Below are 20,799 nucleotides of genomic sequence, written 5' to 3' on the forward strand. Positions count from 1 at the left end.
CCTACTAAGCTGATGTAACAAATCACAAGTTTTTACAATATTATTTCATAGCAGCTGTTTGTCCATGATTTTCTGCTGACACTATCAAGTTCATGAAAAAACTTCCTAAGAAAAACAACGTGGCCTTGGAGACCACCGGTTAGATACATCTTCTCACTATATGATGTTACCATTCAAGGTACTATGGCTAATTCGAGCGCAAAGCAAGTACAGATTATAGTTCATTTCTTCAAGCAGTCTTTGTTTAACTGTATCTATCTTTTTCTGCAGCTGTGCATGTTCTCATAACACGAACAGAGCTGATTGTTCAAGTTCAATAACATTATAGAAAACAGTATTGTTCTATTCATTATTTTCCTGACCTAGCAGATAATCACCTGCTTCTCAGTAAATTTCCAAAAGGCATAAACATGAATTTTGCTGTGCTAGCAAATACAAGGTCAGAGAGCATCTTGCAGTTTCAGAAAGCATCTCGTAGTTTCATACAAAATTAAGCTGTACATAAAATAGAATGAAATGTGTTAACCCTTTTAGCTTCTAATAAGCGCTAAACACATACATTAATACATATTTTTCTGACAGGGACAATACTACTGCAACCAGCCTACACTATTTTATACAGTAAACACTACAGAAATGTTTATCACAGCAGAAGAACAGCAGTGAGCCACAAAATGAAACTTTTAAACAGATAAAGGAGCAAGGAGACTCTACAGAATGCTTTTAACTGCAAACAAATCAGTTATATGATACACTCCTTGGCAGGAAATCAGAACAAATAGGTGGTTAACAAGTAGAGAAAATTTCCTGTTAATACATTTCACACAATGAAACTAGCTAAAAAGCTTTACAAACAGTGTGACAGTAAAAAACCTATTTATAAGGCCCTGTAAGGCAGATAATTTTAGTTTAACCATGCAGATTAGTTAATAGTAATAAAATAAAGTAAAAAGTATGCAGCAGGCAATACAAAGTGCTATATATAATTTTCTAGAAGCAACAACTACTAAAAATAAGCAAAAAATAAAACAGAATACTTATTGTTTTATATCTCAGATCAGAGTTGTAGTCAATGCCCCTCCTCCACTTGGCTCAGTGTGTATAGACAGAAATCCTCTCAAAGTTAGGGCATAAATACCAGGAGATACAACCTTAAACAACTTTTTTTTTTTAAATCTCAAAAGAACCAATGAGTGCTTACTCCAAGCCATAGACCATCCAATCTCCACCAGTCAGCCACCAATCAACACAATCCTGCCACAATGGTAAAAAAAGGCTTATGCTAATTCAAGATGGCCTGGTCATGTGCTCAGCACAGCCACTGCAAAAACAAACAGGCCCAGAGACAGCAAATCTGAACTGAGTTACTGGTTAACAAGTATAGAAAATTTCCCATTAATACCTTTCACACAGTGAAACTAGCTAAAAAGCTTTACAAACAGTGTGATAAGTAAAAACTGTATTTATCAGGCCCTGTAAGGCAGACAATTTTAGTTTAATCATGCAGATTAGTTAATAGCAATAAAATACAGTAAAAAGTATGCAGCAGGCAATACAAAGTGCTATATATAAATTGCTAGAAGCAATAACTAGTAAAAATAAGCAAAAAAAAAAAAAACAGGATACGTATTGTTGTATATCTCAGATCAGAGTTGTAGTCAATGCCCCTCCTCTACTCGACTCAGTGTGTATAGACAGAAATCCTCTCAAAGTTAGGGCTTAAATACCAGAAGATACAACCTTAAACAACTTTTTTAAAAAAGTTCAAAAGAACCAATGAGTGCTTACTCCAAGCCCTAGACCATCCAATCTTCACCAACCAGCAGCCAGTCAACACAATCCTGCCATGAAGGTAAACAAAGGCTTCTGCTAATTCAAGATGGCCTGGTCATGTGCTCAGAACAACCACTGCAAAAACAAACAGGCCTAGAGACAGCAAATCTGAACTGGGACAATACTACTGCTACTAGCCTACACTAGTTTACAGAGTAAACACTACAGAAATGTTTATCACAGCAGAAGAACAGCAATGAGCCACAAAATGAAAGTTTTAAACAGATAGAGGACCAGGGAGACTCTACAGAATGATTTTAACTGCAAACAAATCAGTTATATGATACACTCCTTGGCAGGAAATCAGAACAAACAAATAGGTGGTTAACAAGTAGAGAAAATTTCCCCTTAATACCTTACACACAGTGAAACTAACTAAAATGCTTTACAGTGTGACAGTAAAAACCTTATTTATCTGGCCCTGTAAGGCAGACAATTTTAGTTTAACCATGTAGATTAGTTAATAGCAATAAAATACAGTAAAATATATGCAGCAGGCAATAAAAAGTGCTATATATAAATTGCTAGAAGCAATAACTAGTAAAAATAAGCAAAAAAAAACAGAATACTTATTGTTATATATCTCAGATCAGATTTGTAGTCAATGCCCCTCCTCCACTCAGCTCAGTTTGTATAGACCTTATTTCACTACATTTGTTCTGGATAGAGACAGACACCTCATTGCAGTAGTTTAGATTCATGTAGAATTTGGAGGTAAATGTGGCAGCTTAGGTTGCAAACTGGTCACTACTGTCAGATCCCTGGGGGGTGTAGCACTTTTGTATTCTTCTAAATTGCTCTGAATAGTCTCTCAACATTATAGGTTTTAAGTCATGGTGAAACTGGCTCTAAGGGACATGATTATGGCCTGGTGGCCCTGATCTGGAAGAAGATGACACAGGGTGGGGTATAAGCCTGGGCAATACTTGTAAGAATGGAGTCAAGAACATTTGTAACTCCACTGTGGGAGAGGACAGTTTAGTTGAAGGCAATGGCACTTACAAAGTTTAGAAACCACTGCAAATATTTGGTATTGGTTACATAAAATTGACTCTTCTTAGACAGTTAATTGAATTCACCCAAAATTAATGTGTTGGGTTGAATAGGCATCATTTTTGATTGATGAGGACTAATTAGCAACAATACTGACAGTTAATCTTATTTATGGACCTACGTCCAGTCGGACACTCCCGGTCAACAAATTTAAACAAATAAATAAATAAATAAATAAATAAGTTAATGTCATCAAGATTTCCAGGAGTTCTGTTCAGTATCATGTTGAATTTCGTGCAATAGGATTACAGATGAATATGAATATTTCTTTGTAGTTCCCACAAGATCGGAAAGAGTGATAGGCACTAAACCCAATGAAGTATTGCCAGTACATTGAAATTGCTTCTCTGTGACTACATATATATGTTGGGTCTATATCATAACAATGAAGGTACAGAATCTCGAGTACCTTTTAATTGACACATAAGTGTTGAACGTCCTTTTTAGCAAACGGCCACATCATCGATTTCTTTCCAAGGGAAAGAAATCGATAGGTCAACTACGCACGACACAATTTAACAAATACTATGAAGTGGGGGACTTTGCCCCCCACACCCCCCAATGTGGTGGATGTGCCCCCCACACTCCCCCTAACTAAAAATACTAACTCTGAGATCGCATTACTGTGGGAAAAAGGGCAGATTTAAAACAATGGCCAACCAATTTCTTTCCCTTGGAAAGAAATCAATGATGTGGCCATTCAATGAAAAGGATGTTCGACACTTATGTGTCAATGAACAGGTACTCCAGATTCTGTACCTTCGCTGTTATGATATAGACCCTATATGTTTGAGGTCATGGGTCAGGAAGGCCTCAGTCTTGGTAATTTGTTTGTACTCTTAGCCTTGAGCAGTGCCACCTTAATGTATGACAGACTAGAATTTCCTCTTTTGTTATGTCCAGAAAATGGACTTTGTCTGAAAAAAGAAACTAAGGAGGCAGCAGAATTTCAAACCAGTATGCAGAATCCCTAAGGAGAGAGATTTAGAGCATCTGAACCCCTAAGAATGATATCAATTAATAAGTCAACAGCTACAGTTCAGTTACATGCTTAGAGACCTCAGCCATGTTTCTCTCAGCCTCTCCCCTGGAGTAGAGCACCTAAGGTCTTTTACCATCATGGGTGCAACCACAGATTCATATAAAAATTTGAGAGAGTGAAAATATCTAAAGGCTGTTGATATTTCACAACATTTTCTCCACAAACACAGCTATCACCCTCTCCTTGTCCTGCATGGTGAGAGTAGCATCTGTGTGCCTAATAAAAGAGTCACTTATAAATAGAACACTCCCTGTGTGCCTAATAATAGAGTCAGGTATAACTAGAACATTCCCTGTATGCCTAATAACAGAGTCACTTATAACTAGAACATTCACATGAGTGGCTGCAGACAGTGAAGGCATTATGGATGTAACCTTGTAGTCAGGGTAACACATAATGTGGGTGGGAGGACAAGGTGCTAGTGTTGTTGCAGTCATGAGCGTATCTCTATACATCTGAACTCGCTAACATTGTGTCTGTGAGGCTGAGGTAAGTATTTCTTTAAAAGTTTGGTATTAGTGGGTTTTGTTTTGGGCTGTTGTGAGGTGGTGGTGTGCTGTTTACTGACACAAGAAGGTAGTGAGAGTATAGGCTCCAGCTTAAGTAAGTATGTGCATCTCTCTGAGAAGAATGAATAACACGCCACCTTTGCAATGCACAGAAGAAGAACTCAAAGCCAGCTGTAACTTACCAAAGCTTTTTCAGAAGTTAAGCACTTTCATTCTTGCTGTTTTAAGAACTTTATCTCTCAGAGATGGCTATACTAAAGGGTCTATGTCAAATAAATGAACGCTTGAAATGTCGAATGTTATATGGTCGAGACAATATGTTCGACATTTCAAGTGTTTGAAGGTTGACTTCAACAGTGCTGTACGGTGCAGAATGGGAGAATTTCCCTTTTCTGCACTGAAGTGCGGTCTCGGACTTGGTATATTTAAGTAGAGGGTGTGTGGGGGATGCAGGGGGGCTTGCTCGCACCGTTAAGGTATGTTTTTCTTTTTTTCTTTGGCCCTCTTCAAAAGGAACCTTGACAATTGGATGGGAGAAAGGAAATTCACCCCAGGGATCATGTCAGTTGCCCTGCTAGACAGGGGTCCAGGGAAGTAAACAGTGTGGGAAGAAATAGCCAGGGAATTGTTATGGCTAGGCTTTTATAGGCCCTAGGGCTGATAGCCTAGTACCAACCTATGAACATATGAACCTATATTCAGACTTTCAAATGTTGACCATATGTTAAACATATGGTATTCGACATTTTGGAAGTTCGAATATATATATAACATAGACCCATACTAAATGGTAGTCAGTAAACAAGAGGCAATTGTTACCTGGATTCAGGGTCCCAAGTGCTAACAGACTGATCACAGAAGGGGGTGAAGCTGATCGTGGTCCCACTAAGACAGTAATACGTGAATAAACAAGTATTGTATTTACCAGGCATGAGTTGAAGTACCTGGATAAGTGAGTGAGAAAAGGTGCTGTTTAGAGTAAGGAAACAAGGATGAGTAAGATTGTAAGCACTTATAGATGAAGGTGTAGTGTATTTACACAGTATTTATACTATGCCATACTCTAAATAACCCCACTGCAATACTCTAGTTATTGCATCCTGTACCACACTGTAAACATCCATTGTACTACAAGGTAGAATTCATAGCCAGGTATTTACACAGCACAACATTTCAGTTGCACTTTTAGCTAAATGTTAATACAATTCTTAAGACAATTATTGTACTGCAGTCCAGGTTATACACAATACCAGCCCATAATAATCAGTAACAATGACAGGCAACATTAGTAAGAAGCAATAACGTTACAGTAATAATATTAGGAAGGTCGAACAACACTGGGTAAACACGTATGATACAGTCAAAGCTAAAGTGAAGAAAATATTATACTGCAAGAATAGAGCAGCACAGAGTTGTACTTATACTGAGATGAACTGGCAGCACTACAGTATATCCACGTGTCATTTGTTAATAGGGAGAACAATAACAAAACATGCATTGAACACTATAGTATAATCATGTGTCATTTGTTAATAGGGAGAACAATAACAACACATGCATTGAACACTACAGTATATCCACGTGTCATTCATGAAAACGGAGAACAATAACAAAACATGCATTGAACAGTACAGTATATCCACGTGTCATTCATGAAGAAGGAGAACAATAACAAAACATGCATTGGACAGTACAGTATATCCACGTGTCATTCGTGAATAAGGAGAACAACAACAAAACATGCATTGGACACTACAGTATATCCACGTGTCATTCATGAATAAGGAGAACAATAACAAAACATGCATTGAACACTACAGTATATCCACGTGTCATTCATGAATAAGGAGAACAATAACAAAACATGCATTGGACACTACAGTATATCCACGTGTCATTCGTTAATAGGGAAAACAATAACAAAACATGCATTGAACACAACAGTATATCCACGTCATTTGTTAATAGGGAGAAAAATAACAAAACATGCATTGAACACTACAGTATATCCATGTGTCATTCATGAAAATGGAGAACAATAACAAAACATGCATTGAACAGTACAGTATATCCACGTGTCATTCATGAATAAGGAGAACAATAACAAAACATGCATTGGACAGTACAGTATATCCACGTGTCATTCGTGAATAAGGAGAACAATAACAAAACATGCATTGGACACTACAGTATATCCACATGTCATTCATGAATAAGGAGAACAATAACAAAACATGCATTGAACACTACAGTATATCCACGTGTCATTAGTAAATAGGGAGAACAAAAGCAAAACATGCATTGAACACTACAGTATATCCACGTGTCATTCATGAGAAGGGAGAACAATAACAAAACATGCATTGAACAGTACAGTATATCCACGTGTCATTCGTGAATAAGGAGAACAATAACAAAACATGCATTGGACACTACAGTATATCCACGTGTCATTCATGAATAAGGAGAACAATAACAAAACATGCATTGGACACTACAGTATATCCACGTGTCATTCATGAATAAGGAGAACAATAACAAAACATGCATTGAACACTACAGTATATCCACGTGTCATTCGTTAATAGGGAGAACAATAACAAAACATGCATTGAACACTTCAGTATATCCATGTGTCATTCGTTAATAGGGAGAACAATAACAAAACATGCATTGGACAGTACAGTATATCCACGTGTCATTCATGAATAAGGAGAACAATAACAAAACATGCATTGGACAGTACAGTATATCCACGTGTCATTCGTGAATAAGGAGAACAATAACAAAACATGCATTCGACACTACAGTATATCCACGTGTCATTCGTTAATAGGGAAAACAATAACAAAACATGCATTGAACACAACAGTATATCCACATGTCATTTGTTAATAGGGAGAAAAATAACAAAACATGCATTGAACACTACAGTATATCCACGTGTCATTCATGAATAAGGAGAACAATAACAAAACATGCATTGGACAGTACAGTATATCCACGTGTCATTCGTGAATAAGAAGAACAATAACAAAACATGCATTGGACACTACAGTATATCCACATGTTATTCATGAATAAGGAGAACAATAACAAAACATGCATTGAGCACTACAGTATATCCACGTGTCATTAGTAAATAGGGAGAATAATAGCAAAACATGCATTGAACATTACAGTATATCCACGTGTCATTCGTGAATAAGGAAAACAATAACAAAACATGCATTGGACACTACAGTATATCCACGTGTCATTCGTTAATAGGGAGAACAATAACAAAACATGCATTGAGCACTACAGTATATCCACGTGTCATTCATGAAAAGGGAAAACAATAACAAAACATGCACTGGACACCACAGTATAGCCACGTGTCATTCGTAAATAGGGAGAACAATAACAAAACATGCATTGAACACTACAGTATATCCACGTGTCATTCGTGAATAAGGAGAACAATAACAAAACATGCATTGAACACTACAGTATATCCATGTGTCATTCATGAAAACGGAGAACAAGAACAAAACATGCATTGGACACTACAGTATATCCACGTGTCATTAGTAAATAGGGAGGACAGCAACAAAACATGCATTGAGCCCTGTGAAACACTGAGGAGATCTGTCAGATGAGGAGAGTTAAAATGCTCCTATCTAACAACCTGAGTACACCTTCCAGGTAGTGTCTGAACTTGTGGGAGGTGCCAAGTGATAATTCAGTTAAGACTAGCTGGCAGTTGGTGGTACCAAATGCCTTAGACAAGTCCAGCAACAAAGACCTGCTACTGCTGTCTTAGTTAGACTCAGTGTTGGGGGGCTGCAATAGATCTCATATTGATATGTCTGTTCAGTCGTCTGGGCAGTCAACAAGTTGTCATCAAGAAAAAGCACATGAGTGAGTGTTACATCTGACAGTGTACATATTTTTGCAATATTTTAGAAAACAGAAGTAAAGCTATGGGAAGGAAATTGGTCATCTAGGTGATCCACTTTATGCAAAGAAATTATTATTATTACTGTTACTTTTCCTGAGACTAGGTACATACTTCCCCAAATGCAATGATTGATAAGAAAAGTTATAGAGACAGATGGATTTGGTAGCTAACTTTTAAGAGATTGATTAATTTGTTTCTTGGGAAAGTCCAACTGGGACAGAGCCCATTTGCAGTGGAGGCTCAGGAAGAAATGCTCCAGACACATGTCTTTGGAATGTGGAAGGAAACCAGAACACCGAGAGGAAACCCACGCGAATGCAGGGAGGACATGCCAACTCCACACAGATGGCACACAGCTGAGAATTGAATAGGAGACCCTCTTGCTGTGAGGTGACAACGCTAACTACTGCACCACCCAATTAATATAATTCAATTCATTTGTAGGTAGACTTAAGTTTACGTAGAATATGTCTGATTATGATAAACCATTCTGACTACAAGCAAGGGAGATGAAAAAAACGGGTCACTGCTATGTACCTAGTCAGATGCAACAATACTTTACCCACAAACTGTCGAATCAGATAAGCACTGAATGTTTTTATCACCTCATCAGGACCTAAGAGACAAAATGGGTTGTTCTGTTTGGTTTTACAAGATGTAAAAGCCTCTGGATGCCAGGCCGTGATTGGTATGGTGTAGTGATTTTTCACTTTGATGATTTTTAAAAACAGAATTTGGTTGTTTTTTTTTATTATTATTTTTGTGCAACCTAGGTTAGTATAGCTTCTGGCTTATTGCATTTATTAAAGGCATTTACAACTGTAATCATACAGACAAAATGCCAATGTTTGTCTCTGTGCAGCATTAGAACTTCCATTTCTGGTCTTAGCCAAAGCTGAAGTCTAGAGTTGACACACTGATATTATATTCCATCTCGTTTATCAAGAGTATTCACAACAGCAGAGTCCGAAACTTTGTTTGCAAGTTGCAGCTAAGAGTGATTAGATGCAACTAATCTATACAGTGTTGAAGATACTGACATCAGATTTCCTAAGATTGCTTTAGAAGTACTGATGTGTCATTTGGATTCTGTCCTGAGGCTTGACAGCAAAAGTTAGTCTATGATCCCCGATGGTGTCTACCATGACACCAGCTATAAAGCAGTTATCGCAAGCAGGTACAGGGATGCAGAAACTTATGCCTTCTCTCATGATGAGTGAGTCAGAACTAGTAGGAAGCATATGTTTCACCATAACAAACAGCCACATAAATAGATGCAAAATGTATACACACCTTCCAGTACATCTTCAAGTTCTGCTATACAATACAACGGATTATAACCAGGTTACCAAACATAACCATCCTGTGTGTTCAAGAAATGGATTTCAGAAAAGTTACATCGAGTGCCACTTGGAAGATGAATCTTGAAATACATTTTGAGACTTCAGGTCCCTCCTTAGCCTCCTCCTTTTTGCTGTCTGTTCTAATATCATGCATTCTTTCTTTGCAAATCAACTTGCTGCTTAATATCGCATCATAACTAATTAATTTGTTTTGTAACTTGCACGTGGTTGCAAAAATCAATTTTAGTTAAAATTTCTATCTCCCTGATGCACTTTAAGTGGATCAGCATTCCAATGATTTCATAAATACTCTTCCTGACTTCATAGGTTCATAGGTTAGCACTAGACAGGTCATTTGAACAACCATAATATAGACTAGCCAAGCATCCTACAAAGTATAGCTAGTAAACTTCTCTCCCATCATGATAAGCATCTTAGTTCTATACCTTGGGATACAGGTACCCAAGCCCATCCAGTCACTGAGACTTAACTTGAGAGAGGTTGAGGTGTTACACAGTGTAACATGCAAGGAAAGTTTGTTATACAGGTAGAGAATGTTGTTGTTGTTGTTTTTCTTTTGGCTTTTCCCGGTTAGGGGTCGCCACAGTGGAACTCCGGCCCGCTAATGATTGGCAGTCGATTTTTGCAGTACCGAGGTGCCAGCCCGATGCCCAACCTTCAACGAAGGTATGCCCATTCACTCATGTCTTTCAAATGCCATTCGACCACGGGGAGAACATGCAGACTCCACACAGAAGGTGCTTCAACCGAGAATCGAACGGGAGAACCTCTTGCTGTGAGGCGACATCGCTACCGCTGCACCACCGCGGCTTGTTATACAGGTAGAGAATGATTTGTTCACTTGATCTCTCCTTCCAGGAAGTCCTATTTAATGTATTGTGTATGTTGTGAGCTTCAGAGTGACAGTTTTTAACATTAGTAATGTTTCTGAGGTGGAAAAGATATAACCCAAAAGGAAAAGATAAAAATGTTTTTGTAAGACTCTGCATAAGGTAGAAAAAAGTGAAAAATATTTTAATCTAAACAGATAGCAAAAGACTGCTTACCTTGGGATTCTCTTGGTAAGAAAACATTGAGGTCTTTCAAGCTAAGGTACATGTTTGGTAACATACGTACCAGTCACATCATTATATTCAATGATCTGCCTAATAAGGGAGGAATATAAGCATACGAAGAACTCTCTGGGTGTTGGGGATATGCATTTGTTAATTAATTGGGCAATTAAAAATAATTTTGTTACTATAACTGATACACGATGATTAAAGGACAGTTCATAGTTGATGAAAGTGCCTAGAACTCTAATGACTGCGTCATTAAACAGAGTTATATTTATGTGATAATCATTTGGAAAGACTTGTTTCCTTCATGCAACTACTCTACACTTTTGTGTTCATTAAGTCTGAGGACATGGTCAGAACACTAGGTACTGATTCTACTTACCCATTTTGGGAAAATGTAAGAGCCTACAGCAGCAGCCAGTTTGCAGTCATCTGCAAACTTCATCAACCATAAAACCTTAAGCATCTGTCTTCACATCAGAGAAGTAGATGACAAAAAGAAGGGAGACAACACACAGCATTATGATGGTGTTCACTATTGACTAATCTATTAAATGAGAAGGTAAGAGCAACTCTCACCCCGTGAATGTAATTAAAGAATCGGTTGGCAATCCATCATATAATATAGAGGTTAATTGTTAAGTTTATTATTATTAATGTCTGTAGGGGGAATCATATCAAAGCCTTAACTAGATCAGCCCTGAGGCATTAACCTGATGTCTGGTCCATTGGTCCAAACCCAGATAAAGTTAGGGCAGATAACAAAATCCAGTTAAAGCAAATTCAAGCATAACAGAAATAAGGCCAATATAGAACTGTTAGGCAGATGCTTGCTTTTCACACAGTAAGTTCAATATATTGATGAACTTAATTGTAAAACAACTTTGCCTAGCAAAAAACGAAAACATCAATAGGTTTTATTTCCAGATGTTTCATATCACATTGCATTATTTATAATGTTTCAGTATAAATTGACATTTAATCTGGGTTTCCATTTTCTTTTTAGCATTTTTGTATTGGAAGAGCACAGATAACATGCTTTCAGATGTGATTTCTATAATGGCTCACAGTTAGACACAAAACTGTTTACTGTGAAATGGTGTCTCAGCAGAGGTTCTTGTTCTGCCTGAAATTTCCAGCAAATCTTGTATTTTTGTTGTTTGGGAAAATAAAAATAATGAATCATAGGCTGTAAATACTAATCTTAGATAAATACCTCAATACTAAACTGGACTTTGGGAGAAATTGAATGAAATACACCAGCATACAATCCAGTAAGGTTGCTTTAAAATTAATCAATTGAATGACTGGTTTTATTATAAAGAAAATGTTTTCGGTAATATGATGTCTTTTATGATACCAGGAAGACTTGAACTTAGGTGTCACACAGTTATTAGAAGTTGCTATTCCAGATAGTTTTTCAGTTCTTTATGCAATTTTTAAAAAAGCTCTTCTGCCAAATGTCATTTCAGTTTGGCCTTTCCAGGGTATGTCTAGTGTTTGTAAGTGATCTGAGGGAGGCCATAACATTTCTGACTGATAACTAGTGTGCCAGACAAGAACAGTAGTTATAAAGTAAATGTCTGACTATAAGACATGATGGATGTAAGGTGGTCCGAGCACGTAGCCATTTTAAAGGCAGGTAGTGGTATTCATGGTTATCAGAAAAACAGAAACATCTGCATATTTTAACTACTGTTTGTAGGATGCTTGTGCTATAGCCGGAATTTAACATAATGACTAGAAGGTCATATGCATCCTTAGGGAGGAAAGTGCCTAAAGCAAGAACTTATGTAGATGGGAGGTATGAAGGTTTGAGATTCTGTAAAGTGCTTTGCTTGCCTGAGAATAAGAAACTGTTAACCACAGCGTGGTGTCTAAAGGAACCTGAGGGAGGGTCTAAAACATGGCAAGATATTTATAGGTTAGAGTCAGTCTGATAGGTATTTTTGAGGAGGAAGGTCAGAAATATAGAGAGTATTATCGGGTTTTAGTCTTTGTGCTATCCCAAAGAGCATACATGCAGACTTTGATATGTTTATACAAGAATGTTACAATCACAATAGTAGGCTAAATGTCAGTAATACATCTGCAATAATGATTAAACTGTGTTGTAGAAAAAGTAATCTCTACCAGCATAACAGAAATATTATTTTAATGATGTTTCTATCAACATCCTGCTGATATTTTTCTTTTTTATCAACAATTGTTCAATTGTGTACAATGTAAATAAAATATTATTTCAGCTATTTCTTCTTCATTATTAATTTATCAGACAAATGTGCATTTTCTGTAGATTTATCTGCAGCACAGACTGGAGGAATTTTGCTATTATATTATCTGTCTTAAGCTACTGAAAACATTTGGAAATAATATAATCTGATCATTTCAGATGTGAGGCTGGAACTAACCAATGGCTCATGTGTAATGACCGCCCTGTGAAAGAGTGCAAGTTTCCTGTTGGTCACCTCACTCCTGGTCATGCCTATCAGTTCAGAGTGCGGGCAGTCAATCAGAGGGGCATGAGCCATCCTTCAAAGGTTACAAAGCCGGTCACCATGGTCGATCCCAAGGAAGCTGATAGGACAATGGGTATGTGAAATAAAATTATTTATGTAGTAGATAATACATAAAAGTAATAGGTATTAACAATATCAGATTTGTTTTTGTCCTACAAGGTTGTTGTATGTAATGCACCAATGGCATAAAGAATATTATGCTCATAACTTCTAAATAATATCATTATAATTATTATTTAGTGGTTGGTTTTGATGGTATTTAACTAAAACAGTGGACAAGTTCAAGGAGATATTGTAAAGTAAGAGAAAAAAATGAAGAAAAGAAACCATGGACCAGAGATGTAGAATAGAGTAACCTATTACCAGAATCATCCTGGGATAACAAGCATTTATAAAAAAATATCTGTATTAATTGTAAAGTGCATTTATATTCCACAGCTGACATGTATATTTAGATGATGGGCTTTGCCTCCCAATTTAAGTGGTGCAGAAGACAGTGTTATCACCTCACATCAAGAGGTTCTCTGGTTTAATTCTTGGCTGGGGTGTGTTGGCGGTATCATCTTAAGTGAAAGAAAGTCAGGTTATACATACATTTACAGAGGAAAATAAACACACGTGAAGGCAATCAATCTGGTTAAAAACAGAAGAGGGGAACAACCCTCGCTTCCTCCTTTGTTATAAAGAACATGGTCATGTGAATTCTCTTGACCTCTCCACACCAACAACGTCAGTGTAAGAGCACACATACGATCGTTCACTCTCGTTATTATTATCAGCCAACACCCCCACTTGCTCTTACGCTGTACACAAAATATATTTTAAGAACATATTTTTGGATAACTTTCCTTCACATTCCAAATACGTAATACATGAACTTTTCAATCTTCGATTTCGTAGCAGGTTTAGTAAAGACATCTGCAACTATGTCCGTTGTCAGGCAATATTCAATACTTATTTTGTCATCATTAAGTGCTGACCTGACAAAATTATACTTAATGTCAACATGTTTACATCTCTGTCGGCTTAATGGATTCTTCGACAAAGCAATTGCTCCTTGATTGTCCTCAAACATTGTTACTGGCACATACTTGCAGTCTTCATCCATTCCACTCAACAGCTGCACAAGGTACAAACTCTCCTGTGTTGTTGCTGCCAGTGCCATGTACTCTGCCTCACATGTAGATAAAGCTACCATTTTTTGCTTCTTTGATTTACACGAAATAATAGGCCCATCTCTATTGAGGCTAAAGGAAAAACCTGTTGTACTGCATCCATCGTTTTGATCTGTTGCCTAATCTACATCACTGTATACTATAAGCTGAAGTTTCCCTTCACTTTTCTTGTAACACAGCTCTCTGTCCAATGTACCTTTCAAGTATCTTAACATATGTTTGGCTAGTGTTAAATGAGATTCACTCGGTTGGGACAAATATTGTGAAAGTTTACTTACAATTCAGCTGAGATCAGGTCTCATGCTTGTCATAACATATATTAAACTACCCACAAGCTCACAATATTTTCTTGGATCTATACATTGACTGTCACACTCAAAGTTTGGTTTTTGGTCAGAAGGGGTACCTCTTACTTTACAATTAGACATACCAAATTTCTTAAGAATTTTCGTAATGTACCTCTTTTGGTTCATCTTTATTTCACCTCTATTCTGGATAAAATCAATGCCTAGAAAATGTCTTAGCTTTCCCAGATCTTTCATTTTAAATTTAGCTTTGAGCATTTCCTTTACATCGTTTAGTGATTCATTGTCACTAGCTGCTATAATGAGATCGTCAACCCACATAATTAGAAGTGTTTTCTCATTTTTAGCTTGTCTAGTGCATACACAATGGTCTGCGGGGTTTTGGATAAAACTATTTTCACAGAGATAATCATGCAACATTTTGTTCCAGTTATGCCCTGATTGTTTCATTCCGTATAATGACTTATTCAGTTTACAAACCAATTTTTCATCGTTATTTGATTTCTTTTCGAAACCTACAGGTTGCTCATTATACACCTCGTAGTCAATAGGAGCATGTAAATAGGCCGTTTGTACATCCATCTGGTACAGTTCTAAATCATACTGAGCTGCCCTCTGCATTAGGCTTCGTACAGATGTCATACTCGCAGTTGGTGCAAATGTTTCATTATAATCTGTACCAGCGACTTGACTGTAGCCTTTAGCTACATATCTAGTTTTGTAAGTCTCAGTATTATCTGCATTGTCTTTTATCATGAAAACCCACCTACCCCCCACTGCATTTTTATCTTCTGGCAGTGTGGTGAGTGTAAATGTGTTGTTTTCCTTTAAAGACTTAAGTTCCTCCTTCATGGCTTTGACCTACTTTTCCGAGTTAGACGAAAACATGGCTTCCTTAAAGCTCTGTGGTGTGTTACATATTAGTCGGTAACAATAGTCAACCTTAACTGTCCATAATCATCGTTTTCAACTTTACACTCATACTCTTTCAAGTATGCAGGTGGTTTTCTCTCTCTTTTAGAGTAGTATGTATCCTGCCTTTCCTCTTCTTGCCTTACTTTTGTGTCTTGACTGTCAGCTTTTGATTCTGACGTAACATGCACACTTCTTCTGGTATTAAGATCTTCATCTATCACTTCTGGGTCTGTCTGAATATGGCATTCAGCTACATTCTTAGTAAAGAACTTGACTAACCTGTTTCTAAGGATCCTTCCTGTGTCAGGATAATAGACCAGATATGATGGGTTGTTTTTATCATATCCGATGATCCCTTTATAACATCTTGAGTCTAACTTCTTTTTATCTTGTCTGTATGCATAACACACTGATCCAAATTCTCTCATCCTTGAAAGATCAGGTTTCTTTCCTGTCAGCATAAAGAATGGGGCCTGCCCCACATGCCTATTATAACATATGTTGTGAATAAAAGCAGCAGTCATTACTGCATATGTCCACAACTCATTAAGTCACTCTATTTTCAAATAGTGTTCTCCAATTTCTCTCTGCCGTCCCATTCTGATGGGGTGAGTAAGGTGCGGACGTTTCATGTCTAATAACATTTTTACTCGATAGTGACTGAAAGTCTCTCAACATGAACTCAGTGCCATTATCTGATATGATACACTTTACCTTCCCATAAGGAGCTGAATCTGCAATAAACTTTTCATTCGCCTTGACTGTATCACTCCTGGCTTTCAGAAGGTACACAAATGTTACACCCGAGTAATCATCAGTAAATGCTGAAGTGTACTTAAAGCCATCTTTTGCTACTGGCTCAATTGGGCCTGCCAAATCAGTATGGACTAGTTCAAACACAACTTTTGCTCTTGCATCTGGTTCCCTTGCGTACAGGTTTCACAATCTAGGTTAGGTCTCTCAGCTTTACCTTTAATTTTCATTCCTTTTACCACTTTTTCTAGTTTTGACACATCTTCAGAATTACACTGACCAAGCATTTTATGCCATGCTGAAATGTCATAACAGCTCTGAGATGCATTATAATGTACCTCACTATCGTTTTCTTCATCATATGAGTCTAAATAATAGAGTCAATCACATTCAGTTATGTCAAACCTGGTGCCGTTTTTATATGTGTCTAAATAATAGAGTCGATCACACTCAATTATGTCACACCTGCTGCCGTTTTTATATGTGTCTAAATAATAGAGTTGATCACACTCGATTATGTCAAACCTGGTGCCGTTTTTGTATGTGTCTAAATAATAGTCTATCACACTCAATTGTGTCAAACCTGGCACCATTTTTATGTGTGTCTAAATAATAGAGTCTATCACACTCAATTATGTCAAACCTTGTGCCGGTTTTATATGTGTCTAAATAATAGAGTCTATCAGCCTCAATTATGTCAAACCTGGTGCCGTTTTTATATGGGTCTAAATAATAGTCTATCACACTCAATTATGTCAAACCTTGTGCCGTTTTTATATGTGTCTAAATAATAGTCTATCATAGGTTCATAGATTAGTACGAGGCTAACTGCCCTAATGGGCCATTTTCAGCCTAGCCAATTACCCCATGTGAGAATCAAACCCTGCACCTCATGTTTGTAAGGTAAACATGTTAACCATTATGCCAACCTCCCACCCCTCACACTCAATTATGTCAAACCTGGTGCCGTTTTTATATGTGTCTAAATAATAGCATCCATCACACTCAGTTATGTCAAACCTGGTGTCGTTTTTATATGTGTCTAAATAATAAAGTCTATCACACTCAATTATCTCAAACCTGGTGCCATTTTTATATGTGTCTAAATAATAGAGTCGATCACACTCAATTATGTCAAACCTGGTGCCGTTTTTATATGTGTCTAAATAATAGAATCTATCACACTCAATTATCTCAAACCTGGTGCCGTTTCTATATGTGCTAAATAATAGAGTTGATCACACTCTATTATCTCAAACGTCTAAATAATAGAGTCTAGCACACTCAATTATGTCAAACCTGGTGCCGTTTTTATATGTGTCTAAATAATAGAGTCGATCACACTCAATTATGTCAAACCTGGTACCGTTTTTATATGTGTCTAAATAATAGAGTCGATCACACTCAATTATGTCAAACCTGGTGCCGTTTTTATGTGTGTCTAAATAATAGAGTCTATCACACTCAATTATGTCAAACCTGGTCCATTTTATATGTGTCTACATAATAGTCTATCACACCCAATTATGTCAAATCTGGTGCCGTTTTTGTATGTGTCTAAATAATAGAGTCTATCACACTTAATTATGTCAAACCTGGTGCCGTTTTTGTTATGTGTCTAAATAATAGTCTATCACACTCAATTATGTCAAACCTAGTGCCGTTTTTATATGTGTCTAAATAATAGAGTCTATCACACTCAATTATGTCAAACCTGGTACCGTTTTTATATGTGTCTAAATAATAAAGTCTATCACACTCAATTATCTCAAACCTGGTGCCGTTTTTATATGTGTCTAAATAATAGAGTCGATCACACTCAATTATGTCAAACCTGGTACCGTTTTTATATGTGTCTAAATAATAGAGTCTATCACACTCAATTATCTCAAACCTGGTGCCGTTACTATATGTGTCTAAATAATAGAGTTGATCACACTCAATTATCTCAAACCTGGTGCTGTTTTTATATGTGTCTAAATAATAGAGTCGATCACACTCAATTATGTCAAACCTGGTGCCGTTTTTATATGTGTCTAAATAATAGAGTCTATCACACTCAATTATGTCAAACCTGGTGCCGTTTCTATATCTGTCTAAATAATAGAGTCTATCACACTCAATTATGTCAAACCTGGTGCTGTTTTAGTATGTGTCTAAATAATAGTCTATCATACTCAATTATGTCAAACCTGGTGCCGTTTTTATATGGGTCTAAATAATAGTCTATCACACTCAATTGTGTCAAACCTGGTGCCGTTTTTGTTATGTGTCTAAATAATAGAGTCTATCATACTCAATTATTTCAAACCTGGTGCCTTGTTTATATCTGTCTAAATAATATAGTCGATCACACTCAAGTATGTCAAACCTGGTGCCGTTTTTATATGTTTCTAAATAATAGTCTATCACACTCAGTTATGCCAAACCTGGTGCCGTTTTTGTATGTGTCTAAATAATAGAGTCTATCACACTCAATTATGTCAAACCTGGTGCCGTTTTTATATGTGTCTAAATAATAGAGTTGATCACACTCAATTATGTCAAAGCTGGTGCCGTTTTTATATGTGTCTAAATAATAGAGTCTATCACACTCAATTATGTCAAACCGGGTGCCGTTTTTATATGTGTCAAAATAATAGAGTTGATCACACTCAATTATCTCAAACCTGGTGCCGTTTTTATATGTGTCTAAATAATAGAGTCGATCACACTCAATTATGTCAAACCTGGTGCCGTTTTCATATGTGTCTAAATAATAGTCTATCACACTCAATTATGTCAAACCTGCTGCCGTTTCTATATCTGTCTAAATAATATAGTCTATCACAATCAGTTTATGTCAAGCCTGGTGCCGTTTTTATATGTGTCTAAATAATAGAGTGTCACACTCAATTATGTCAAACCTGTTGCCGTTTTTATGTGTGTCTAAATAATAGTCTATCACACTCAATTATTTCAAACCTGGTGCTGTTTTCATATGTGTCTTAATAATAAAGTCTTTCACACTCAATTATGTCAAACCTGGTGCCATTTTTATATGTGTCTAAATAATAGAGTCTATCACACTCAATTATCTCAAACCTGGTGCCATTTTTATATGTGTCTAAATCACACTCAATTATGTCAAACCTGGTGCCGTTTTTATATGTGTCTAAATAATAGCATCCATCACACTCAGTTATGTCAAACCTGGTGTTGTTTTTATATGTGTCTAAATAATAGAGTCTATCACACTCAATTATGTCAAACCTGGTACCGTTTTTATATTTGTCTAAATAGTGGAGTCTATCACACTCAATTATGTCAAACCTGGTGCCGTTTTTGTATGTGTCTAAATAATAGAGTCTATCATACTCAATTATGTCAAACCTGGTGCCATTTTTATATGGGTCGAAATAATATAGTCGATCACACTCAAGTATGTCAAACCTGGTGCCATTTTTATATGTTTCTAAATAATAGCCTATCACACTCAGTTATGCCAAACCTGGTGCCGTTTTTGTATGTGTCTAAATAATAGAGTCTATCACACTCAATTATGTCAAACATGGTGCGGTTTTTAAATGTGTCTAAATAATAGAGTCGATCACAATCAATTATGTCAAAGCTGGTGCCATTTTTATATGTGTCTAAATAATAGTCTATCACACTCAATTATGTAAAATCTGGCACCATTTTTATGTGTGTCTAAATAATAGAGTCTATCAAACTCAATTATGTCAAACCTTGTGCCGTTTTTATATGTGTCTAAATAATAGAGTCTATCAGCCTCAATTACGTCAAACCTGGTGCCGTTTTTATATGGGTCTAAATAATAGTCTATCACACTCAATTATGTCAAACCTTGTGCCGTTTTTATATGTGTCTAAATAATAGTCTATCAGAGGTTCATAGATAAGTACGAGGCTAACTGCCCTTATGGGCCATTTTCAGCCTAGCCAATTACCCCATGTGAGAATCAAACCCTGCACCTTATGTTTGTAAGGTAAACATGTTAACCATTATGCCATGCTCCCACCCCTCACACTCAATTATGTCAAACTTGGTGCCGTTTTTATATGTGTCTAAATAATAGCATCCATCACACTCAGTTATGTCAAACCTGGTGTGGTTTTTATATGTGTCTAAATAATAAAGTCTATCACACTCAATTATCTCAAACCTGGTGCCATTTTTATATGTGTCTAAATAATAGAGTTGATCACACTTGAATATGTCAAACCTGGTGCCGTTTTTATATGTGTCTAAATAATAGAATCTATCACACTCAATTATCTCAAACCTGGTGCCGTTTCTATATGTGCTAAATAATAGAGTTGATCACACT

The 20,799-nt window shown here is 36.7% G+C and overlaps 1 protein-coding gene across 3 annotated transcripts in view; it reads left to right on the forward strand.

Annotated features, from left to right (window-relative positions):
* Window positions 1-20,799, forward strand: part of LOC122811408 (myomesin-3-like) — a 482,129-nt gene that overhangs the window by 371,278 nt on the left and 90,052 nt on the right. For all 3 annotated transcript variants that reach the window (XM_044083257.1, XM_044083248.1, XM_044083240.1), the window contains one exon: window positions 13,195-13,394. In XM_044083257.1, coding sequence (XP_043939192.1) covers window positions 13,195-13,394 — 200 coding nt within the window. The remainder of the gene's footprint in view (window positions 1-13,194; window positions 13,395-20,799) is intronic.

The sequence above is a fragment of the Protopterus annectens genome, chromosome 1.part1 (assembly GCF_019279795.1).
Source record: "Protopterus annectens isolate FY-2018-M chromosome 1.part1, PAN1.0, whole genome shotgun sequence".
Classification (NCBI taxonomy): Eukaryota; Metazoa; Chordata; order Ceratodontiformes; family Protopteridae; genus Protopterus; species Protopterus annectens.